At 36.9% G+C, this 26647-nt stretch overlaps 2 protein-coding genes and 2 pseudogenes across 2 annotated transcripts; all 4 read left to right on the top strand.

Moving 5' to 3' along the window:
- Window positions 1–145: 145 nt before the first annotated feature.
- Window positions 146–2312, top strand: LOC107133579 (olfactory receptor 7C1-like). The gene has a single exon (XM_015475886.2). It carries the CDS (start codon window positions 881–883, stop codon window positions 1817–1819), a length of 939 nt encoding a protein of 312 aa, XP_015331372.1. The 5' UTR covers window positions 146–880; the 3' UTR covers window positions 1820–2312.
- A 9014-nt stretch (window positions 2313–11326) lies between these two features.
- LOC107133580 (olfactory receptor 18) lies at window positions 11327–12500 on the top strand. Its single transcript, XM_015475887.2, has one exon. It carries the CDS (start codon window positions 11502–11504, stop codon window positions 12387–12389), a length of 888 nt encoding a protein of 295 aa, XP_015331373.1. The 5' UTR covers window positions 11327–11501; the 3' UTR covers window positions 12390–12500.
- A 3882-nt stretch (window positions 12501–16382) lies between these two features.
- Window positions 16383–17920, top strand: LOC107133581 (annotated as a pseudogene).
- A 3741-nt stretch (window positions 17921–21661) lies between these two features.
- LOC107133578 lies at window positions 21662–22536 on the top strand (annotated as a pseudogene).
- The last annotated feature ends 4111 nt before the right edge of the window (window positions 22537–26647 follow it).

Here is a 26647-nt window from a genome sequence, read left to right as displayed (position 1 = left end):
CAACAACTACTCACCCCCAAACTCCCAAAACCAAAATGAAAACCAAACCAAAATAAAAAATCAAAACCAGGGCCAAACCGAAATCCCCACATCTCTTTGTGACCTTTTCCATGTCTTATGGCATTGCAATGGTTTAAACCTTGATAATTATGTTTTCCTTGACTGTTTGACCAATCAGTTGATTTATTATAGGTGAAGAGCACCTGTATAATAGCATGTAGCAAATGTGTAGAAAGCACTTGTTTCTGTAGAATGTTGAGGGTCACAGGTACACTACCTACTAGTCATTTGTTAACATGGTTTATTATTTGTTGAAAATATTTCTTTTCCTCCCTCCTTCCCTTCCTCTCTCCCTCTCTCCCTTCCTTCCTTCTGACCTCCTCTTCTGTTATTTCTTCCTTTCCTTTGGAAACTGAAATCCTACTCATCCTGCTCATCCTGAAATATTTTTTCAGATTTTTCCCCTCCTCTCAAATTTGCTTATTGCTCAGAGTCATCTGACCCTCCTCTGAGTCCCAGTCCTGCCAAACACAAGGAAGATAACTCAGACCTTTCTTTAGGTCTCTGGGCCCCATGTGTATTGGAGCAGGTGTGGATTGTTTTATCCCTAAGGTCTAAAATTTCTTCTAACTTTCTGTAGTTAATTCTAAGGCAGAGACAAAGGGAATGGGTGAGTCTCCCATAGGCCAATAGACATGGATTTGTCAATATCATGAAATGTTGCCTATAATGAATGAGAGAATGTAGGTTTTCTAGATTCTATAATATTAAAGATTTCATGCCCAATTTTTTACCTCAAGAAATAAAGAAGCCAAGATAGTCTGTCTGGTGTCTATTTCATGTTCTTTCTCTTTAATTGTCTAGCTGATGTGTCAACAACATGGGACTAGGAAATCAAACAAATGCTTTAGAATTTATACTGCTGGGATTTTTCCAAGACTCAGAGCATCAACTGATGTTATTTGGATTGTTCCTATCCATGTTTATAGTCACCTTCCTTGGGAACTTGTTCATCATCATAGCCATTGTCTCAGATTCCCATCTTCATACGCCCATGTACTTCTTTCTCTTCAATCTGTCTTTTGCTGACATTGGTTTCATCTCTACAACCGTCCCAAAGATGCTGGTGAACATTCAGACACAGAGCAGATCCATCACCTATGCAGGCTGCATCACCCAGATGTATTTTTTTATGGTTTTTGGAGGCATGGATACCTTCCTTCTCACTGTGATGGCTTATGACCGGTTTGTAGCCATCTGTCATCCCCTTCACTATCCAGTCATCATGAACTCCCATCTGTGTGGCCTCCGGGTTCTTACATCCTGGTTAATCAGCTTGTCATATTCTCTGATCCAGAGTCTGTTGATGCTGCGTCTATCCTTCTGTACCAATTGGGAAATTCGACACTTTTACTGTGAACTTGCTCAGGCCCTCATGCTAGCTTGTTCAGACACACTGATCAATCACATAATACTCTACATGGTGACTGGCCTTCTTGGATTTGTTCCCTTTTCAGGGATCCTTTTCTCTTATACCCGGATTGTCTTTTCCATCCTGAGAATTCCATCAACATATGGAAAATATAAAGCTTTTTCTACCTGTGGGTCTCATCTATCTGTGGTTTCTTTATTCTATGTGACAGGTCTTGGTGTATACCTCAGTTCTGAAGCATCATCATCTTCCTGGAAAGGCATTATGGCCTCCATGATGTATACTGTGGTCACCCCCATGCTGAACCCCTTTATCTATAGCTTGAGGAACACAGACATTAAGAGGGCCCTGAAGAAACTACTTGGCAGAACATTTTATGTTCAGTGACAAGAATACTGTTCCTGGGCTCTTGAGCTGGCAAAAGTACCAGCAAAAGAAATTCTGCGTCAAGAAATTCTGCCTCTAAATTATATAGGCTTTCACCCCTCACCCACTCTGTTTCTCTGTCTTTAATCAAAATATCTCTGTGAGTACTTTGTCTGAAACTTTTATGGTGATCACTCTGTTACCCTCAGTTGTATTCCCCACCTCTCCTCCTTTTACATTTTACATCACTATATCTCAACTTGATGTTTGCATTCCTATAGGTCTATACAACCATTCAAGTATCAACTCAGAGACTCTTGGATAAAACTTTAAATAGTTCATTTTTTTTTTACCAACAATCATTGTTAGTTTTTGTTAAATTCATTCATTTTGCAATATTTATTGGATATCTATAGTGTACCAGGTTGTTCTAGGTGCTAAGAATATAGCAGTGAAAAAAAATCCTTGCCCTCATAAAGCTAAAATCTATGTTCAGGCATATAATATATGGGTAGACAAAAAGAGATTACTACTTTGGGCATGATAGTGCAAATCTGTAATCCCAGCTACCCAGGAGGCTAAGGCAGGAGGGTTACAAACTTGAGGTCTGCCTAGAAAACTTAGTGAGACCCTGTCTCAATAAAAAATGAAAAAGGGATGGGGATGTAGCTTAGTGGTATAACATGCCTAGGTTCAATACCCAGTACTGCAAAAGAAAAAAAAAGTGTCATGTAAGAAATCAGGACACTGGTATGCACAAATCTATATGAAAGTGCTGTGTGGAGCACAGACTAGAAATTAAATAAAAAACTTAGAGGAGAAATGATTGAGTAAAAGACTTAACATTATCAGTGAATCCACATTGATGGGATTAAATGAGTGGTAACTGGAGGGAGGTGGGGTGTGGCTGGAGGAAGTTGTTCACTAGGGATGTGGCTATGGAGTATATATTTTGCATCTGGAGAGTGAAGTCTTTCTCTCTCTGTTTTCTGATCACCATGTGAGCTACTTCCCTCTGCCACACTCTTCCTCTATGATGTCCTGCCTCACCTTGAGCCCTGAGAAATGGTGTCTACTGTCTATGAATTGAGGTCTCTGAAACTGTGGGCCATCAAATAAACTCTTCCTCCTTTACAATTTTTCTGGTGGGGTCTTTTAGTCACAGCAGTGAAACAGCTGACTAAAACAGAAATTGGCACATAGAAGTGGGGTCTTTTCTGTGACTAATCTTACCGTGTGGTTGCTCAGTTTTTGGAACATTTTGAATAGGTGGGAGGAATTTTGAAATGTTTAGCAGTGTAAGCTGGAAATGCTTTAGGTTGTTGTAAGCAAAGCTTAATGGCTGATTCTGGTGGGAGCTCAGAAGACCAGAATGCCAATAGGACAGTGAAGACAGGACTCAAGAGGGCTTAGAGGAAAAAGAGGATTCTATTGATAGTTAGACTAGATGTCATTCTTGTTATGTTCTAGCTAAGAAGTTATCTGCTATTTGTTCTGTGTCCTGAGACTCTCTGTGATGCTGATTTTAAAAGTGATGGATTTATTAATCTGGCAGAACAAATGTCTAGGCAACATGGCATACAGGAAGTGGCATAGGTATTGCTGGTGGCTTTTAGCCAAGTTTATTGTGATATTCAGGAGCATAAAGCAGAACAGAAATATTTTAAAAACTTGGACTTGAAAGGTGGAGTAAAACTGGGGCTAAGGAAGTTGTAGTTGTTAAAGATATCACTAGCACTAAAGAAATGCTAAAGATTTTGCCCAGAGACAATAAGAAAGATGGCTTGAGGGCATCTCAGGACCTGGCAAAACCACACCCATCTCAGGCTCAAGGGAGTAAAAGTGAAAATTCTCTTGAGAAGGGACCAGTGGGGAATCCTTGCATAAGAGGGCCTAGGAAATTTTTTCAATGTGTTCAGCCACCCAGACACTCATAGGCTGCTGGAATAATAATCCAGGTCCCTAGAGGCTTGGCTACTGCTCAAGATGGTGGCAGACCTTGGTGTCAATCTCATGGTGCTAGTTCCTCAGGAATGCAGGATGCTATATTTAGGGGGTCATGGAGTCTTCTGCCAAGATTTCAGAGGAAGGCCTTGGAAGCCAGACAAAGTGTAGCAGGGTCAGATTCCCTGAAGTTGCTCCCTGAGAAGGCAAGGTGTGGAGATTTGAGGAGGAAGCTGAAGCTGCAGTGGAGATCCCTGAGATTAAGAAATGCCAAAAATGTAGGAAAGCTGTAGGAATTGAGCAGAGGCAAGAAAACAGAAAGGCTACTTGTACTGCAGCCATCAAGGCCACAGAGGTGGAGCTATACAAGCCCTTTGGAGAGGATATCATGACATGTACTCCAGAGGATGAACACAGAACTACAGGATTTGTTTGTCCAGCTGGATTTTTGTCTTGCTTTGGTCCCTTCCTTCTTTCTATACCCCTATTTTTTATGTTTACTGTGTACCTTTATATATTGGATACTTGTAAATTGCTTTTAATATTACAGGAGTTTACAATGCAAGATTGCCTTGAGCTTCAGAATACTTCGGACTTGAACTTTGAGCAATCTTGGAACAGTTGAGACTATGGGGACTCTTGTGTATTTACTATATGTGTTTTGCATTGTCAGATGAGAGTGAGCTTTTGTGGACCAGGAAAAGAAAGTTATGATTTATATGTGGTGTCCCCCAAAACTCATGTGTGGGACAATGGAAGAAGATTTGGAGGAGAAATGTTTAGGTCAAAGCTTTAACCTTATCAGTGAATTGATTCCTGATGGGTTAAAGTGAGTAGTAACTAGAGGCAGGTGGAGTGTGGCTGGAGGAAGTGGTTCACTGGGGGCATGGCTATGGCATATATATTTTGTATCTGAAGAGTGGACTCTCTCTCTTTCCTGATCAACATGTGAGCTTTTTCCCTCTGCCACACTCTTCCTCCATGACGTCCTGCCACACCTTGAGCCTTGTGAAAGTGAGACTTCTGTTTATGGAGTGAGACCTCTGAAACTGTGAGCCCTCAAACTTTTCCTCTTTTACAATTGTTCTGATAGGGTCTTTTAGTCACAGTAGTGAAAAAGCTGACCAAAACGGGGCAACAGCAGTGTATAGATGACCTGAAGGTAGACATATTTTTCTTGCACCTCTGAGATACAGAGTGCCCATATGAACATTCTATGTGCCAACAAGAGAGAAAGAGGCTGCATATGGCTAGGGGACTGAATACTTAGGAGGAAGGCCCTGCACATGGCTGGTGGGTTGGATTTATGTCCAAATGTAAAACATAAGTGATCCTGACAGGAATAGAAATTTATCTCTGGACTGGGCTTTCCTTACTAGATGGTAAAAGTGAATGTTCAGAGTACCATAAAAGAACTAGAACAGATGACAAGGCACCAATTTGGACCCCTGTGTCTCATTCCTCATACCAAGAAACACACTTTCATCCTCAGACTAATAGTTTGTGTTAGGTTTCCATCACTATAACAAATTACAAGCTACTTATAAAGAGCAAAAGTTGGTTTTGGCTCACAGTGTTGGAGGTTTCAGTCCATTATCAGTTGGTTCTGTTGCTTTTGGGACTGTAGGAAGTAGCATATTATGGCAGGGGTATGTGGTCATGGAAAGCCATTCACCTCATGGTTGTGAAACAGAAGAAGAAGGGTCTGGGGTCAAATTATCCCCTGAGAGCATGTGCCCCACGTTCTGAAGACCTCTCATTAGACCCCACTGCTTAAAGATTCCACTGCCTCCAAATGGTGCTGCTCTGGGGACTTTATGAGCCTTTGGGGGACACTTACCTAAAGTACAGTAGGTCTAATAGAAAAGTAGGATGGACAATTGAAATAATTTGAGTTGTCTAAAATAGCCAGAGATAAAGGCATGAAGGGCCTTTGCGAGTATGAGCTCAAATTCAACACTGAGGTTTGTTCCCAACTAGATAGGTTCACCTGCTTTTCTTGTGGATCTGGGGAAGAGGAGAAGGGAAGGAGAGAATGCTGGCACAAACCTATAATTCTTCTCCATATTATTTCAACTTTCTTTTTCTTACTCAATGCAGTAGCCCAGGCAGGACCAGAGTTGAAACCTTGGGCACCAGAAGAAGGGGTGATTCCAAGGCATAGCTTTAGGCCTCTGTGTCAGAATTCCTAGGGCTTGAGTTGGTGAACCCTGTGTTCACCCATCTGACAAAGTTAGGTTTCATGGTGACTGTCCCTTATTGTCTAGTAGTCATGATAGCTCTCAAATTTTGTACCTGTGTAACTTTCCCCCATATAAATGGAAGTGGACTTAAGGGTAGGAACTTGCTAGACTAGTATTAGTGCTGGCAATCTGGACCAGAATATTGACGAAAACTAATGTCGCTTCCAAAGGTGAAAAAGTATGAACAAAAATAAAAGTGGGCCAGGGCAGGGAGTGAGGGGAGGGGGAAAGACAGAAAGAACGAGATGAGGGTATAGGAATGAACAAATGGATTATTTAATGAAGGAAATCTATTACTACCTCAGTCACAGGATTTAGAATGCTTAGAACTGAATTTAGTTAACTTTCAGCTAAGTTAGTTTTGCACAAGTGTATTACAGGTACATATAGCATTAAATTAAGGGGGAGGGGTAAGTACATTAACACAAATAAATGAAAATGTATATAAAGTATTTACTAGACAGATTAGTTTTTTTTTTTTGTTACTAGGGCTTGAACTCAGGGTACTTTACCATTAAGCTACATCACTAGACCTTTTTAATTTTATTTTGAGTCAGGGTCTCATTAAATTGCTGAGGGCCCTCACAAATTTGCAATGTTTGCTTTAGCCTCCTGAGTCACTGGGGTTATAGGTGTATGCCACCACACCCAGCACAGATTAGTTATTTTTTTAAAAATAATCTATCTCAACCTAATACTGGCTTCTCCAAATGATAGGAACACTCAGACTGATAGGGTTTATTTGTTACATAAAAGGTATGCTGAAGGTAGATGTTCCAACAACTATGCTCATTTTGCTCCAAGAGAGTCTTGTTTGAAGCCCAGGTTGTGATGTGTGTAGTGAAAATTTAGCCTTACCCAAGAGAGTCTGCTCTTTGTCCTCAGCTACTAGGAGTAGTCCCATGGAATGTCCTGCTTTATGGGCTGTGTTTGCAAGGGGGATTTGAACACTTGAAGTCTAATAATGTGATTATTGTTGGAGATTTGAGACACCTCTGTCAGTTCATTCTAGAGGCAAAAGTATTAACTTGAGATAATTATGCTATCTGATATGCAATCTGATTCTCAATACCCATCTAATTTTCTCGAAATTTCTTGGTAATTTGCATGCTTTTAATGAGATTAAACTCTTCATTTTGTTTAAACTTAAAAAGTGAGTTTGAGATTTATGAAGCTTCAGAGTTATAAGAGGGGAGTAGCCAACTTTCCCTATGCTTCTGTTCCATTAATATTAACGAGTCTTCAGAGATTAGCATTACATGAACCAATTTAGCTAATTATGACCTCTGCCTCTGGAGCTCTCAGACCCACCCATACAACTATAAACAATTGGCCTATGTCCTGCAGCTTCTTGGTCCCAGTCCAGTTGGTTCTGTGTGTCTCCTCTTTCCAGAGTCATTGTCTACATTGGAGGTCCATGCTTGAGTCTGTCCTCCTGCCAATTCTGAGGATGGAGCCTGATTACTCACCACTTACCAGGCAGAGGAGAGGCAATGGATTGTCACTCCTTGGTTATGCCCCAGCATAGTGGCAGCACTGACTGGTGAGTGTGGTGGAAGAAAATAATTCCAAAAGGGACTGAGAGCATCAGTTCCTCATTACCCAGACAAGAAGTTGGAGTATCCAGATAGGAGGCCCCCCAAATACAAAGTTTTAACTCAGAGGCCTATGAAATAAAAAATTAAATTAAAAATTAATTGACATAATAATTTTATATATGTTTATGGAGCACAGTGTGATAATTTGATACATGTATATAATATTTCATGATCAAACCAGGATAATTAGCATTTATATCTCCTTAAACATTTCTTATTTCTTTGTGTTGGGAACATTCAAATGCCTCTCTTCTAGTTCTTTATAAAATATATAATACATTGCTGTAAACTTTGCCTACCCTTCGGTGCTATAGAACACTAAAATTTATTCCTCCTAGCTAACTGTATTTTAGTACCTGTTATCCAATCTCCCTCTTTCCCACTTCTCCCTTCCCTTCCCACCCTCTGTGACCATTATTCTAGTTTATAGTCTTGGTTCTGGTCAGGATCCATGACTGAGAGGAGTTCTGTTCTCTTTCCACACTAGCTCTAGCTTTGGTGGGTATCTCTTTTATTATCACAAGAAATGGATCTCTCTAAACTGTCTCTTATGTGCTCTAAAATGATCATGAAGGTCAGGATGAAGATAAGAACAAAGATGACTATAATGATGATGTCATGAATCTTTATTAAACTTTCCCAAGTGCCTGACTCTATATAGTTTATTTAATTTTATCTACAATGATCACTTCCAGGTAAAAAACATTATTGTTCTTTTACTTGAAAGGAATAGAACTTTCTATTTCAATTCTCTTGGGCTCCAGTGCCTGAGACCTGAGAGACTTGTCTTCTGTAACATATAAACAACAAAAGGGAATAAAAACTGTATAGGATTGTATTTTATGAATAAGCCTGGAATAAATTCCAATGATGATTCAAATTCTTTTACAAAATAATGAACAAATATTTATTAAGTTTAGGCACTGTACATCTCTAGAGTTTAGTATTATTCTCCCCATTTCCAGATAAGGAAAGCTAGTACAGAGAAGGGGAGAGTTCTTTATACGTACTACAGTGTGAGTGTTAGAAAAAGAAATTGGACTCAGACTGTGGTCTATTGACTGTACTTTCAGGACTTTGTTTCCTCATGAGAGCCAAATTAGAGTTTTTCTTGTAAAACCTCCTCGAGCACAGATGAACAAAACAAGGCAGAAGCATTGATTCTTTCTCTTGCAATTCGGTGAGTTCATCTGAGAAGTGGCAGTATGTACTGTGGTTTATAGAGGCATTTCTGACATAAGTATGTAATTTTTAAAATGAATAATAATGCAGTTTTACAACCAAGTTTGGATATCTGAGACATGGAAATATTATTTCCTATATAAGATGAGAATTTTCACATGGAACTCTCAGAGAGTGATTATATTAGACAGACTTCAAGAATATTTCTTATTTGATACCTTTTTTTGTTGTTGTATTGTTTTTGTACTGGGGAATAAACCCAGGGGTGCTTTTATATTTTTATTTAGAGACAGGGTCTCACTAAGTTCCTTAGGGCCTCACTTGTTGAGGCTGGCTTTGAATTTGTGATCCTCCTACCTCAGCCTTCTGAGTTACTGGGATTACAGGTGTGTGCCACTGAGCTTTGCTTCATTTGATATCTTAATAAAAGAAAGTATTTGATAGCACCTGATTTTTTCTATTGGAAAAACAAATGTAGGCAATAAATAGTAAAAATTGAATAGACATCTTTTTTTACAACTCAAAACAGCTATCCTGCAGGCACACATCATATGCAAATTCTCACTTGTGTGATAAGAGAAGTGTGAGAATTTTCATAGGATTGTTGTCATGAGAAATTAAAAAATAAAATGAAATCCAATCTTCAGGCAATGTTATGCATTGAAATGTTATATCTGAATATATGTACTTCACAGAAATACTTTAATTCAGTATTTTATTAAAATGTTAGATGTAATATAGAGTAGTATATTGGTTACCTAGATTTTCTAGAGAATTACGCATAAGCAAATCAATACTAATGTTAGAAAATCATGGACAAAATATACTTATCAAATTCCTGACAGTGTTTGCATTTTGGGGACAGATGTATAAAAGAATGGGATTATGCATGGATATAGGAAAACTCAGATTTTATTGGTAATATTTCAGATCTTTTTTAAATAGAAGTTCTGAGGCAAATATTGAATTGTTTATATTTTAAATACAGTTAGTAAGTGTTAATCATGATAATAACATATATACTATTAATAGAACATTTTCTAGTGTGTGGCAGTATTCTGAGACATTGATTCTTGGTCCTGGACCACTAAAAACCCTAAATACAGAGATAATTATTTAATTCATTCTAAGCTATGGCAGAGCATCAGTATATTTTAAATACCCATAGGAAAATATAATGATCAATTAATATTGATGACCACTGGTCTAAGCACTTTGTTTCATTTCACCCAATTTCTTAAACACACCACTGTAAGTTAAGTTCAGCTATGATTTTCATTTTACAGTGTGGAAACTCTCCAGGTATTACATTCACCTGTCTATTCTTTTTTTCCTTTTGTATTTTCTCTAAAATTAAATCATACTGTGATATGCCTTTGTGGCTCATTGGTTTTGTTGTCAGTTCTCATCAGCCTTTTGTCTCCCAGCTGCATAATTCAACGGTGTTACAACTTACCTACTTCAGAGAAATGAGGACTACAGTTGCCCTCAGGGATCTGGTGAAAGAGAACTGAAATTTCTGTATCAGGAAAGATTCAAGTGAACAGCTGTTAATTAGGCATAAGTAGGCTATGTGTCAGGCCTGGGTTTGGTTCACCCATGGACCTAAATTCCTCAAACATAAGCAAGGAGGTTGGATTTCATGAGGACACAACATTTCCAAATGCTTAAGATTAGAAATTCATTTAAACTTGATCCAGTTACTTTGTAACCATATCTTAATATCACTCTATACCCCCCGAACACATGACTATATTTTGTCAATGAAATAAAAGAAATCCCTTTATGTATTTTAACCAGCCATCACAAAATTAAAAGAGAGTGAGAGAACACAAAGAATTATGAAATACCAGATGTTTCCTTGAGATTGCATGGGATTGATAAGTTAATACTGAATAAAATGAGAATTATTTGAAAATATTTCTTAAATGCTAATTATTATGTATTTAATGATTTGGATATTATTATACATGATGACATCTATGAGATTGATGATGCTGTATGATTTGGTATATTTAATCAAAGCATGTTTGTCAAAATTTGAAGTATATCAGGCCAAGGTTAGATGTTATATTAGAGAAGAATTAAAAACATACATCCTACAGTTTTGAGTGAGCACTTAGTTCCATAAAGAAGCAAAGTCAGAAGGCCAAAAAAGGATGAAAATCCATGACGATAACTGGCACATAAAAATGTTTTATGATTATGAATATTTGGTTGTGAGTTAGAATCCAGATACTTTGGTTTTAGCACTTATAGAGCTTATAAATATTATATAACAAGAGAATTTCTTGCATTACATTTGAATAAAATAGTTTTTACTTTCTTTTAATTAGAATGATCTTTTTCTTAAAGGTGAAAGGATATTTATCTTTGTTTTTTTCTTAAAATAATATTTTATCATAATTACATATTTATCTCTAATGTTTTTGCTTTTAAAATATACTTCAGTTGAGTGTCTCTAAGATTGATGTGTATAGAAAAAGATGAATACCACAAAAATAAAGGATGACAGAGTTCTAAGATGTTTGGGAGTGTCATAACTAAGAAATATTGCTGAGGGTATATGGTCCTCAAACAAAAGGACTTTACTAGTGAATTGCTTTAACCCAAAATAATAGACAGTGCTGTGTACCGGTTTGCTTATTTACTTTTTTCAACCTATTTTTCCTTCTCAAAAGGTTTCTCTCCAATATAGAATCACAAAATGTAACACGTGTTTCAGAATTCCATCTCATGGGCCTCTCAGAGGATCCAGAGCTGCAGCCCCTCCTCTTTGGACTGTTCCTGTCCATGTACCTCATCACAGTGCTTGGGAACCTGCTCATCATCCTGGCTGTCAGCTCTGACTCCCACTTTCACACCCCCATGTACTTCTCCCTCGCCAACCTGTCCTTGGCTGACATCAGTTTCACCTCTACCATGGTCCCAAAGATGATTGTGGACATCCAAACACATAACAGAGTCATCTCCTATGCAGGCTGCCTGACTCAGATGTCTTTTTTTATGCTTTTTGGATGTTTGGATAGTCTGCTTCTAACTGTAATGGCCTATGACAGGTTTGTAGCCATTTGCCATTCACTACACTACCAGGTCATTATGCACCCTCGCCTTTGTGGCTCATTGGTTTTGTTGTCAGTTCTCATCAGCCTTTTGGTCTCCCAGCTGCATAATTCAACGGTGTTACAACTTACCTACTTCAAGAATGTGGAGATTTCTCATTTCTTCTGTGACCCTTCTCAGCTCCTCAACCTTGCCTGTTCTGATACATTTACCAATAACATAGTCATGTATTTTGTTGGTGCCATCTCTGGTTTTCTTCCTATCTCAGGAATCTTCTTCTCTTACTATAAAATAGTTTCCTCTATTCTGAGAGTTCCATCATCAAGTGGGAAATATAAAGCTTTCTCTACATGTGGGTCTCACCTGTCAGTTGTTTGCTTATTTTATGGGACAGGCCTTGGGGTGTATCTCAGTTCAGCTGTCTCACTTTCTCCTAGGAAGGGTGCAGTGGCCTCAGTAGCATACACTGTAGTCACCCCTATGCTTAACCCTTTCATATACAGCCTTAGAAACAAGGACGTCAAGAGGGCTATGTGGAGGCTTTTCAGAAAAATAGTCTAGTCTCAGGATTTGTGTTATCTATTTGCAGTGCTGGTCTGCAAAGGCAACAAAACTAAACATCCTGGCCTGCAAAATTCATCTCCTTCATCACATCATTTTTAAGCTCTTGTGTTTTTCATTTCTCCTCCTATCATATCTAAATATTGCTTTTTAAAAAAAATTGTCTTTAGTGAAACTGTGGGAGTTTCTGTATTCTTTGTACAGCTTACTCATGCATTTCTGAATTTTATTATACTTATGCAACCTTCTGTACTTTATTATTGATTATCCAAGAATCTATATACTTAAAATTTCTTGTAATAAATATATTTTTCAGTAGCTTCTGTGTCTTTACCATATAAATTTTGCATTTATAAAAAATTTATTTGTGCAGGTTATCTATTAGGATGTGTATCACTGGTCCTCCAGATTGCCTTTATGGGAAGCACTAAGGGATCTTTTAAAACATTGATGCCTGAGTCTCACCACCAGAGATTTTGATTTATTGAACTGGTATGTGGCTTGAGCTTGAGACTTTTTAAGATGCCCAAGGATTTTACTAAGAAATCTGCTGATAATCCTTTAGGATTTTCCTTGTACATGTTTAATTGCTTTTCCTTGATGCTGCCATTGTTTGAACTTTGTGACTTTTGATGATTTGAGTGTAATATATCTCATTATGGGTGTCTTTGGATTTATCAGATTTTATTTAGTGTTTGGATATGTATGTCTATTCTTCAAATTTGAGAAATTTAAAATTTCAATCATTATTTTAAAAGTTGAATCTCTATCTCTTCCACCCTATTCCCTTTCTGAAATTCCCCTAATGCAAAAAATTCAGCTTAATAGTTTCCCATAAAATCCTTAGGATCTCTTCACTTTTATTTGTTCCTTTTTATTTTGCTTCACTGATTCAATAATTTCAAATAATGAGTTCCTAAGCTTATTGATTATGTACCTCTGGTTGATTGAGTCTATTATGACACTATCAAATATTTCAATTTACTTATTGATTCTCCAACTCCAAAATTTTAGTTGCTTTTTAATAATTTATAGGTGTTTGCTAATATTCTCATTTTGTTCATGCATTGCTTCCCCAAATTTGTTGTCTGTGTTCTTTTTTAGCTTACTGACTATCCTTCAGGTGGATGGTTTCTATTTTATGTCAGATAAATCATAGATCTAATTTCTTTAAAGAATATTTCACAGTAAGTTTATGAATATTTAATTTATTTCTCTGGTTGGGCCATGTTTCCATATTTTTTGCATGCCTTGTTCTCTTTGTTGAGTTTTTGGCTTTTGAGAAAATAGCTACTTCTCACAGTTTTTATGGATTGATTTCATGTAGTGGAAGACTTTCACCACAGACTAATAGAAATTTTAGGGCTGGGGATGTAGCTCAGTGATAGAGCATTTGCCCAGCATATGGGAGGACCTGGATTTAATCCGCAGAGGCTCTCCCCGTCCCATTGCCCTGCCAATAAAAAAGCCTAGAAATTCTCAAACATTTTCAGAAAATGAATTTTCTCTGGGCTTGTTTGTGTAATTTTCACCATTTTGCCTTTGTTCTCAGAGCCCATCATCTCTTGACCCACCTGTCATCTGTTTGTGGTACTACAGTCTCTCTGGTAATGTATGAGCCTTAACATTTTTCTGTGTATCTTTCTCTTTAGTGCTCTAAGTCAGGCAAGGCATAAACCTACTAGAAAGATACATCTTTACATGACTATTCCACCTTCTTATTCTTGTTTCAAGGCAGAACTTGGGAATTTTCTCCTGATTGTGCCATGCTGCTTTTGGGAGGGTGTAGGTCCTCGATGGCAAATACAGCAACATTTCTTGTCCATTTTTATTCACCTCTTCCTGAATTTGTGTTTCCATGATGTGCTAATATCTCTTAACTAGTTCTTGGAGTTCTCACAAAGGCAACTTGGTCCATATATGTTGTTAATTTAGTGTCTCTGTGGAGGAATTAAGGTTTGGCACTTACTACTTCATTGATGTTTCTATGGCTAAAAGTTTATTTCATTAAATGGCACCTGCAAATGAGCACTTTGTGATGTAGTGGGGCTTTTAATCTGGTGATGGCCTTCTTCCTAGGATGGGAGAAAGTGCAGGCGATTAACAGGTGAGAGGCCTTTAATGCTTGTTTTCTGCTTTTATAATCAGGAGAAAATAATTATTTAAGACAGTCCATATCTGCTAAACAGGCCTTGTCTGCTGATGTTTTTGCTAATCACTGCTTCTTGAAATGTACTGCTTCTGGGTTCATTTAATTTCTTTCCCAGTGTGTCTTGTGTGTGTGTGTGTGTGTGTGTGTGTGTATGTGTGTGTGTGTGTGTGTTTAATTCTGAAAGGTGTAAGACCCTACAAAAATTATAGTATAAAATATTTTCACAGCTCAGATTTATGGACATCCTTTTAAAATAAACTCTGACTAAAAATGTCAGGGTTGTGAAAGATAAAGGCTGAAGAACTGTCCCAGACTGAAGTTCAATGAGTCATGATAACTAAATGCAACATGTGCACTTCAACTGGATCCTAGAGTAGAAGAAATAAATAAATTATTTAAAATAAAAAGAAAGACTTCGTTTGCTGGTAACACCCATAAAAAGACAGAAGAAAAAAAATTCTGGAGTGAAATGAGCAATTACTTCATAAGCAAAAATAAGAATCTATGAGAACATGTGTTGAATTTGAACACAGAATGATTGCAGTGTATTGAGACATCATTGGAGGAATCCTGCTAGTAGGAGAGAAACTAGGGTCATTTTTTCCATACTACATGGAAAGGAGCTACATGGTGGTATCTGCTGAGATATAAAATACAGAGCTACTTCTTCCCATGTGACAGGAAAGTTTGGATAAGAACATGGTGATTTGATGGGTTGTGTAACTTGCTGGAAAGAAGAGGGATAGATCCATAATCTTGTGGTGCCTACAGAACAACATCAAGAGCACTCTTGATCACACAGCATGCTTAAGACCATACAACAGTAAATATCAACCTGTTCTTTCAGCTTTTCAGAATTCTGGTTCCGGTTCAGTGGAAATCACACCTCTAACTCTTTCCAGAGTCATCTGTATTAGGAGGCCCCTTCCTGATTCTGTGGAATGAGTCCTGTCATTCATGAGGGAAGATCCTCAGTTCTCACTGCTCTTCATATGTGAAGAGGGAATGAATTTCAGTAGCCATATTAGCAAGACCACCCCATTAGGAAGGAAGCCTAGTTCAGTGAGTGAGTGTTGGGAGGCACACAGAGATGCTGGAGATACTATTGGGAGTATTGCTTTCTCAAATTGAGGATCAGCAAGGTCATTGGAATGGCTATTTTGAATGGGTCTAAAATGCAAAGTTTTTGCTCAGAGACCTATGAAATTTATTCTGTGTTCATAGAGGGAATTTAAGAAATGTCACTGAGAATTCTTTAGACTTAAGCAGTTTAAAGCATAAACTGAATGTCATTTATCTATATATCCAAAGTCTTATACAGTAGGACAGAGATAGGCACACTTTTACCTTATATAACATCAAGCAAATTATCCACTGTTTCAGAGGAGAAACTTAAGATATTTTTACATGCATATTCAATATGGTACTTCTTCCCAGGACCACTAGACTTTCCATAGATTAATTTCTCAACTCTTTATTTTTCTGGTACCAGGGATTGAACCCAGAGATGCTTAATCACTGAGCAACATCCCCAGCCCTTTTTATTTGGAGACAGGTTCTGGCTAAATTGCTAGGGCCTCACTAAATTGCCGGGATATCCTTAAACTTGTGATTTTGCCTTAGCCTCCATTTTTGCTGGGATTTTAGGTGTGTGTCTCCATGCCCTGTTCTCTAATTTCTCAACTTTTGAGAGAAATGTATGGTTTAAAATTATGAACAGTGGATGTTTCCGGAAGATGTGACAGCTCTCCTGGGCTGCTTCCTGCCTTCTTTTCTCCCTACGCAGCTTTCCACACTGGGCATTTCTCAGTGCTGCCTCCACTGCCCTCTCCACTACAACCATGATCTCCTTTACAGACACCCAGAAAATTGAAATGGGATTAACAGTTTTTCCTGTTGTTTGGAATGATTATCTTTTTTTGACAAAGTACTACTGGCTATTGGAAATGTTTTGTTTGTGACTGGCTAGGCTTTTATAATCAGTTTAGAAAGAACATTCAGATTCATTTCCCAAAAACATAAAATGAGAGCTACAGGATTTTTCCTAGGTGATGTATTTGTAGTTCTTATTGGTTGGCCTTTGAGAGGCAGGATCTTTGAAAATTATGGATTCTTTAACTTGTTCAGGGGCTTATTTTCTGTGTGGTTGGCTTTATTAGAAGAATGCCAGTTCTTGGATCCCTCTTAAATTTACCTGGAATTAGATAATTTATAGATAAAGTTGGAAAAAGCAACAATATTGTTTAACAACAAGAGAATTTGAAAACTCTTTTAAAATGTTGTATTGTTTATAAAATTCTTTGAAGAACATTCAGTAAAAAATTAAATTACATCAAATAACTTGTAAAGTTCTTTACAGAAGCTTAAAACATGTAGCCTACAAAGACCAACAGCAATTAGTACAGAAGCAATGAAAACAGGCTTTTAATCAAGTGATCTCAGAAGGCAGCAAGCAAACTAAGGGAGATGAAATCCATGTTATGAAGCATATTGAAACTCTAGAAGGCTATTTTTATTATTTTTCCACAGTGTGCAGAACACAGCCATTCTTAGAGAACTGTGGTGTCGGTTACTTTTGTTTTTACTACTATTATTATTATTTTGAGGGCTCAGGAGCACCCATAGGAATTTGCTTTTTAGAAATGTCCCCCGTGATGGCAACTCTATTTCCAGTTGTGCTGTATCTCTGAAAGTAATGCATGAGTAGGGTTGGATTATGTCATTTTAATGTATTAAACCCAGTGAAAACCCAGTTCATGTATGAATCATTATTTTTTGTAAACATGGAGTTAAAATAAAACTTTTGTGGTTCCTCTGAAAAAAATATGAATAACGGGATCTATTCTCCTCTACCGATAGTATGTCCAATATTATCTCATAGAATAAATGGTTGATTTATCAACTCTTTCCTTTCTAGAAAAAAAGTCTCCAAGTGTATAAAAGTATATGGTCAGAAAACTCTCAAGTGAACATCCAATATAGAATGAAAAAAGTTTTAGTGTTTCTTTTTTGTTCAAGGATACTTATCATGGGAGGGGGAAGTGAAAATAAGCATTTTGGTATGCAAATATAACTATCTTTGGTGTTCATTTGTCATGTGCTGTAAATTCATCCTTGGATATAACCCTAGTATTTTATCCCTCCATCTAATATGAAATGACTTTGGTTTAGTAATACATTTTGTACAGACCAGGTATTCTAAATATCTGAATATACTCAGCTTCTTCTCTCATATCTATCTCTATATATCTGCCATTTGGGATCCCCTCAAAATAATTTATTTATTCCTTTTATAATTTATCAATGTACAGCTAAACAGCATACTTTGTCCCATATCCATTATGTATGCATTAAACTTTTCTTTGTATCAAGCCCAATGTTCTGATAGAAGATGAGGTGGGCAGGGGCTAAGATACTCCCAATGACCTTACCTCCTTGTTCTTATGCCCTTGTGTGACTTCCATGATGTATGGCTTGAACCTAGCGACTCCCTTTCAGCAATGAGAACATGGAAGAAGTGATGGGAAGAACAGAAAGAAAAGCATCAGGCTTTCTACTGTGGAAAACACAAGGAGTTTTCCTAAAAAAATTAAAAATAGAACCACCATATTATTCTGCAATCCATTTGCTGTGTATGTACCCAAAGGTAATGAAATACATCTGTTGAAGAGACATTTGAACTCCCATTGTTACTGATGCACAATTCATACTAGCCAAGGAATGGAAATAACCTAACTGTCCATCAATGGATGAATGGATACAGAAAATGTTGGACATACACACGATGAATACTATTCAGCCATAAAAGGATGCCATTCTACCATTTGAGACAAAATGGATGGAAGGGGAAGACATTAAATAAGCCAGACTCTGAAGACAAGCACCACCTGATATCATTCAGAAAGGTGGTCTCAGAAGTTGATAGTAGCATGATAGTTATCAGAGGCCTTGAAGATTAGGAGGGAGTGATGGGGAAGGATTAATTACAGAGTTTTCTAGTTTGAGAATAGCAAATAAAATATATACTGTAATTTTTAAAGTTACAGGAAAGAATTTTAAATGTTTTCACCATAAAGAAATGACAGATGTTTGAAGAGATATGTTCACTATGATTTGACATTACATAATGTATACCTGATTCCAAATATTACATGGCATTTTAAATATGTACAATTATTATGTATTGGTTAAAAAAGAGAAATTAATATTAAAATATAGTTTCCTCCTGCTGCTCCTAGAGTATTTGTTTATTTATTTAATTTTATTAAGTTTTTTTTGTAGATCTAGATCAACAGGTATCTTTATTTGTTTTATGTGGTTCTAAGGATCAAATACATGCTAGGCAAGCACTCTGCCACTGAACTACAGCCCAAGCCCTGCTCCTGGAGTATTTAAATACAGTATATTATCAAAAACCTATGTAACTATCAGTGGTTTTATAATGTATCAATATATTTTCATTAGAGAAAAAAGAACCAAGATTCAGTTGGACTAGTAAAAAACCCATATATCTTCAGTACATAAAGTACCAAACCAAGCAAAGGGAAAAATAAATTGAAATATGAAGTTCTCCTTAGAGACATATAGGAATGGAAATAGTGTGAGATTCTTGAAACAAGAAATCTAATTCTCCATATATTTTCAGATTGATACAATGTATTGACAGATACCAAATCCCATATTTGATTGTTATAGTGAAGAAAAGTAGTCTGAGTTTTACATAAAGATCCAACAACTTGGAAGTCTGACCAAGTACTTTTACTTTTCTCTTTTTCTGTTTCCTTTAATATTAACAAGTCCTCAGAGATTGCATTATCATGGACCTATTGGATAATTAGGCACTTTGTGCATTGAGCCTCCAAGGTTGCACAACTGAACTAATTATACCCTGTGCTTCTAGCCCTTTACTTTGCTAGTTCCATTGTAGTGGCTCCACAGCATTGTCTACTGTCTTCATTGGCATCTTCATAAACTTGAGCCATTTTTCAAGTCCTGAGGACAGAGCCTGAGGGTTCATCACACACTAAGCAGGAGAGGAGCACTGGATCCATACTCCTTGGTAATGCCCCAGCAGAAATGCAGTACTGCCCAATAAGTTCTGTGGGAGATGGTAAAAAGAGGAGGAACTGTCAGCATCATTGTTTCCTCATCACTGGGGCAACCATGTCAGTTGGGATGATATCAATATGCAAAGTTTCAGTTTAGAGGACTAAGTTTATGTTTTGATTCTGGGATAGGGTCCAGGAATTCTCAAAGTTCTGTTTTTCTCCTATACTAATTCTAGCTTCTGTAGGCCTCTCCCTCATGGTACTAGTCAATGAATCTTGCCTTCATGGGAAGGCTTAGCATGAAATTCTTTTAACGAGGTTAAGAATGCTGAGTTTCAAACCTGATGGAGACATATCTTGAGGTGCTAAATTCTTTATTTGTAAATAATAGGATTTATGATAAAAAGAACTGATATTACCAGGACACTATGGAATACAAATAAACAAAGCAAAACCAAATAACAACAACAACAACAACAAATAAAGAGCAAAACCTAAAAACAAAAAACCCTGCCAAAATAGAAAATAGCAAAAGTGTTCTTATGTATAAGATGTTTGCTTATATTTATATGGGGTTGATACAGATAACACTGTATAAAACAAAACATTTCAGAAGTGTTTTTTAAATTCGTTATTGTTGAATTATTGACACATGCACTGTATGCTAGTGTGTGATCAGTGATGCTTCATGATTATGTGCATATTAATCAAAATTTGAAGTCCACTAAAGCCAAGGTTAGGGTTATAAAATGATTTAAAAAAGATAATCTAAGTATTTGAATGAAAACCTCTTTCTGTGAAAGAATGAAATGTTAATGTGAAAGAATTATGCAAATCCATGAATTTAACTGGCAAATAAAAGTGAGATTATGAACTTTCAACTTTATTTGAATTCCAATAACATGGTCTTAGCTCTCACAGAGTTTTTATAAATATTCTGCATCCAGGAAATTCATATCATTATCTTAGAATAAAATAATCTGTTTGACTGTTTTTCAATTACCTTTAATTAGAATGATTTTTTTTTTCTCAATGAAGGAAGGGTATTTTTGTTTTCCATTTTATTTATTTATTTATGAATTTATTTTTATTGGTTCTTTTCAGTTATGACAGTAGAATCCATTATGATATAATTATTTAAAGATGGATGGAATATAGCTTATTCTAATTAGGACCCCATCCTTGTGGGTATACATGATGGTGAGATTCACTTAGGTATTTTCATATGTATACATAGGAAAATTATGTTAGATTGATTGCACTGTCTTTCTTATTCCTGTCCCTCCTCCTTTCCCTTCATTCCCCTTTGTCTAATCTATTAAACTTCTCTTCTTCTCCCCGACTTTATTGTGGTTTAGCTTCCACATATCAGCAAAAACATTCGACCTTTGGTTTTTTGGGATTGGCTTATTTCACTTACATGATAGTTCCCAGATCTATCCATTTACTTGCAAAGGTCATAAAGTCCTTCTCCTTATGGCTGAGTAATTTCTTTATCCATTCATCTGTTGAAGCGTACCTAGATTGGCTCCATATCTTACCTATTGTGAACTGTGCTGCTGTAAACATCGTGTTTTTTTTTTTTAAATCTGAAAAGAGTTGGTTGTATTTTATGTAAAAATGAAGTGTTTGAGGAATGGCGTACTCCTGTAATCCCAGTGACTCGGAGTCTGAAGCAGGAGAATTGTGAGTTCAAACCCAGCCTCAGCAACTTAGTGAGGCCCTATGCAACTCAGGGAGACCCTGTCTGTAATAAAAATAAAAATAAAAAAACCCAAAACAGCTGGGGATGTGACTCAGCAGTTAAACTCCTCTGGGTTCAATCCCTGGTATCTCACACACACACACACACACACTCACACACCAAAAAAAAAAAAAAAAAAACAGGATATGGGATTTATGGTCAAATGTTTATGGTCAAATATGAGGTTTGTATAAGAGGTATAAGATCTTTATATTGTATATTGCATTGTCCAAAATATAGACACAATACCAGATGAGATATTTATTTAATTTTCTCTAACTTTTCATTTTCAAAAGCTGTCCAAACAATATAGAACTACAAAATCTAACACGTATCTCAGAATTTCATCTCATGGGCCTCTCGGATTATCTTGGACTGCAGCCCATTCTCCTTGGACTGTTCCTATCCATGTACTTGGTCACAGTACTTGGGAACCTGCTCATTATCCTGGCTATCAGCTCTGACTCCCACCTCCACACCCCCATGTACTTCTTCCTCTCTAACCTGTCCCTGGCTGACATCGGTTTCGTCTCCACCAAGGTCCCAAAGATGATTATGAACATCCTAACTCACAGCAGAGTCATCTCCTATGTGGGCTGCCTGACTCAGATATTTTTTTTTTTGATCATTTTTGGATGTATGGATGGTATGCTGCTGACTGTGATGGCCTATGATCAGTTTGTGGCCATCTGTCACCCCTGCACTATTCAGTCATTATGAACCCTCGCCTCTGTGCCCTCTTAGTTTTGGTGTCTTTTTTATTTAGCCTTTTAGACTCCCAACTGCATAATTTGATTGCCTTGTAATCTACCCACTTCAAAGATGTAGAAATTTCCAATTTCTTCTGTGATCCTTCTCAAGTTCTTAATCTGGCCTATTCTGACACTTTCACCAATAACATAGTCATCTATTTTGTTGGTGCCATGTCTGTTTTTTTCCTATCTCTGGAATTTTCTTCTCTTACTGTAAAATTATTTCTTCTATTATGAGAATCCCATCAAGAGGTGGGAAGTACAGAGCCTTCTCCACCTGTGGATCTCATCTGTCAGTTGTTTGCTTTTTTTATGGGACAGGCATTGGAGTGACCTTGGATCAGCTGTGTCACAGTCACCCAAAACAACACAGTGGCCTCAAATATGTACACTGTGGTCAGCCCTATGCAAAACCCCTTCATCTGTAGCCTGAGGAACAGGGACATCAAAAGCTTACTGAGGAGGATCCACAGCAGATCAGTCTAATCTCACGACCTCTGACATCCATTTAGAATCTTATTTGGAAAAGGCAACAAAGCCAAATATCTAGATCTGTAGATTCTACCTCCTTGGATATATAAATTTTTATAGTTTAATGACTAATTATCACATTTCATAATAGAATAGTAGTTGCTACAACTGGTGGAAAACAGGAAGGGGAGATTTTAAAATGGGTACATTTTCAGTTTGTGAAGATAAGAAATTTCTGGAGATGGATGGTAGTGATGGTTGCACAACCACATGAGTGTAATTCATGCCACTGAACTGGATAGTTAACAGTGATTTAAATGGTCAATTTTTTGTTCCACATATTTGACAGTTACAAACAATGACAATAAAAGGCACACTGGTATTTGAAAAAAAAGAAATGAAAGAAATGAATAAATATTATGCATGAGCTTACTCATTAGTAGAGGAGTCCAAATTCTTTCATGGTCATTGATTCTCCTCCTCCTCCTCCTCCTCCTCCTCCTCCTCCTCCTNTGGTCATTGATTCTCCTCCTCCTCCTCTTCTTCTTCTTCTTCTTCTTCTTCTTCTTCTTCTTCTTCTTCTTCCTTCACTAATATTAGCAAGTCCTTAGTTATTAGGATAAATTAGTCCAAACTGGGTAAGGATGAACTCTGTGCATTGAGCCTCTAGGGGTATATAATATTCAATAATGAGTCTATGCTTTGGGACTTTTGGTCTGATGGCTCCATTCCCATGAATTCCATGCCTGTGTCTTCTCCTCTCTTAGTTGTCTGCACTATGAAAGTCTTGTGACATTGATAATATCAATCCTGAGGATGGAGCCTGAAGCTTCATTGGGCATCAAACAACCAAGGGACATGGTACCTGCAGTCCTTGAAACACAGAGTCACTGCTTAACCCAGTAAGTGCTGAGAGAGAGAATGAATAGAGGAGACAGCCAGGGGCAGATTGTTTATTAATCATCATCAGGACAAAAATGGCAGTTTGTGTGGTCGGGTGGCAGGATACAAATATATAAAATTTCAACTGTGAGGACTGCAACCTATGTTGTGGTTGTCATGGAGTCCCAGAAATCTCATTCAAACTGTTTCTTTCCTTCCACACTGGTTCTTTCATTTCTGATTTTCAAGAACTGACACTTCACTTGCCACAGAGAAAGCATCAAACATAAAAATCTCTGTTAAACATTGAATATACCCTTCCTTGGTTCAAACAGTGGCCATAATCAGTGTGGCTTCTGTACACTGAGCACTTTACAGACTGTCTATACTTTCCTCCCTTTCAGGAATATCCCATAGAATTTGACACACAGTGCCTGTGATCCCACTTAATTGTATTGGTAACATTCAGTTATTCAAGAACCATTGCAGAAATCTTCATGGGATATAAAAAAAATCAAGCAGAAAGTGAAGGGGTCAGGTACATTTTATTTCTTGAACTGAGAGACATTTTAGAGTTTCACATAATTCTGGCTCCAGTTCCTTTTTTGTGTGTGCTTTAAGCCTATTTATTTTATATAGTTTTAAATTTATTTGTTCTAATTAGTTATACATAACAGTAGAATTTTGATACATCATACTTAAATGGAGTATAACTTCTAATTTGTCTGGTTGTACATGATATAGAGTTATACAGGTCATGTAATCATATATGCACCGAGGGTAATAATATCCAATTCATTCAACTATCATTACTACCCCCATGTCTCCTTCCCTCCCTTCACTTCCCTTTGTTTAGTCCAAAATAACACTGTTGTGCCCCCTGCACCTTATTGTGAATTAGCATTTGCATATCAGAGAAAACATTCAGCCTTTGGTTCTTTGGGATTGGCTTATTTTGCTTATAATGATATTCTCCAGTTCTATCCATGCCATAATTTCATTCTTCTTTAAGGCTCAGTAATATTCCATTGTGTATATATACCACATTTTCTTTATCCAGTCATCTGTTGAAGGGCATCTAGGTTGATTCATAGTTTAGATATTGTAGATGGAGCTGCTGTAAATGTTGATGTGGCTGCCTTACTGTAGTATGCTGATTTTAAGTCCTTTGGGTATAAACTGAGGAGTGGGATAGTTGGGTCAAATTGTGGTTCCATTGCAAGTTTTCTGAGAAATCTCCATACTGCTTTCCAGAGTGGTGGATCAATTTTCAGTCCCACCAACAATGTGGGAGTGTGCCTTTTTTCCCCACATCCTCGCCAACATTTATTGTTTCTTGTATTCCTGATGATTGCCATTCTGACTGGAGTGAGATGGAATCTCAATGTAGTTTTGATTTGCATTTCTCTAATTGCTAGAGATGTTGAACATTTTTCCATATATTTATTGATTGTATTTCTTCTGTGAAGTGTCTGTTTAGTTGTTCCAGTCCCTTTTTGACAATTGTATTCATCAATAAACTTGTTCTTTTCATAATGACTGCTTTATTTTTTTATTTTATTAGTGTATTAGATATATATGTGTAATATTGGAGTTCATTTTGACATAATCATATAAGCATGGATTATAATGTGCTCTACTTCAGTCCCCATTACTTCCCTTTATCTTTCCTCCTCCCTCCCCCATTCCCCTTCTCTACTCTACTGGTCTTTCTTGTATTTATTTATAGTTTCTTTTTTAAATTAATATTTTATAGATATACATAAAGATTAAATTCACTGTAGAACATTCCTATATGTACATAGCATAGTTTGATCAATTTCATTCCACCATTTCTCTCTTTTCCCATCCTCCCTCCTTTCCCTGAATCCTATCTATCTATCTGTCTATCTATCTATCTACCTATCTATCTATCTATTTGCTTTTGAGGTACCGAGGATTGAACCCAGAGGCACTCTCTACTGAGTACCTAGCCCTTTTTATTTATTTTTTTAAATTTTGAGACATAGTCTTTCCAAGTTGCTAAGGCTGGACTTGAACTTGTGATTCTCCTGTCTAGACCTCCCAAGTGACTGAGACTATAGGTGTGCACCCCTGTGCCTAGGTGAATGCTTTATTTAAGAAAAATCTATATTGACAAAATATTAACTAAGCTCCAACCTTCCCTTATGTGCCATGCATGTTGTAGAGATGGATGTTATTCTATTTCCAGCAATCAGAGAGGTGGTGAGATTTACACACATTCTGTGTAGTAGCAGGTCAATAATATAGGACTTAAATGTGGATGTCCTAATTCTCATTCCAGGGCACTGTCTCTTCTACTGGAAGCATGTGGTAATATTCCCCACAGAAGATGCAATTTCTTCATGGTTTATCATGAAAGGATCATTAATATCCTCTATGAATATTTTTATGGTATACAATAAGGATGTAGTTGAGAATGAGTGATCATTTATTATGACAATATAGGTGATCAGAAGTAAAATTGAGCATGCATCAACTGTTGTAATTCAAACAACTATCCTTTACCCACACAGTATTTGAAAATTCTCACTTGTTAGATATGAACAGAGGCACAAGAATTTTGAAATGATTATTGTATTAATAAACTGACAAATATTGTGTATCCCTCAGATAATGCCATGTACCTGTTAAAGCATTTGAAGTTGATGTATGTGCTTATATCACCACATGTTGATGTAAACTAGTATATTTCAGGGGAAAAAGATTTTGTGTTGTAGACTACTTAGATGAGCTTTAGGTACTTCTTAGGTAAGTTTTTAAGAAACAAATTTTAATTAATGCATAATAATTGTACACATTAATGGGATTCAGTATGATATTTCCTTACAGGCATACAGTGTGCACTAATCAACTAATCAATTCTAATCACCCTTACCCCAACCCTCTAAATTTTCTCAATGTCTAGTAATCACTATTATAATTTCAGGTTGACTTTTTTAAGCTTCCACATAAGATGGAGAACATGTGGTATTTTGTCTTTCTCTGTCTGGCTTCTTTCACTTACCATAATGTCCTCCATTCCATCCACTCTGCTTCAAATGACTGGATTTTATTCTTTTTTATGGTAGAATAATATTCCACTGTGGATATATGTACCATGTTTTCTTTATCTATTCATATGTTAATGGACACCTAGGGTAATTCTGTATCTTAGCTATTGAGAGTTGTGCTGCAATAAACATGCG

Source organism: Marmota marmota, unplaced genomic scaffold (genome assembly GCF_001458135.2).
Source record: "Marmota marmota marmota unplaced genomic scaffold, marMar, whole genome shotgun sequence".
Taxonomy (NCBI): Eukaryota; Metazoa; Chordata; class Mammalia; order Rodentia; family Sciuridae; genus Marmota; species Marmota marmota.
This window is presented reverse-complemented; position numbering and strand designations above follow the sequence as displayed.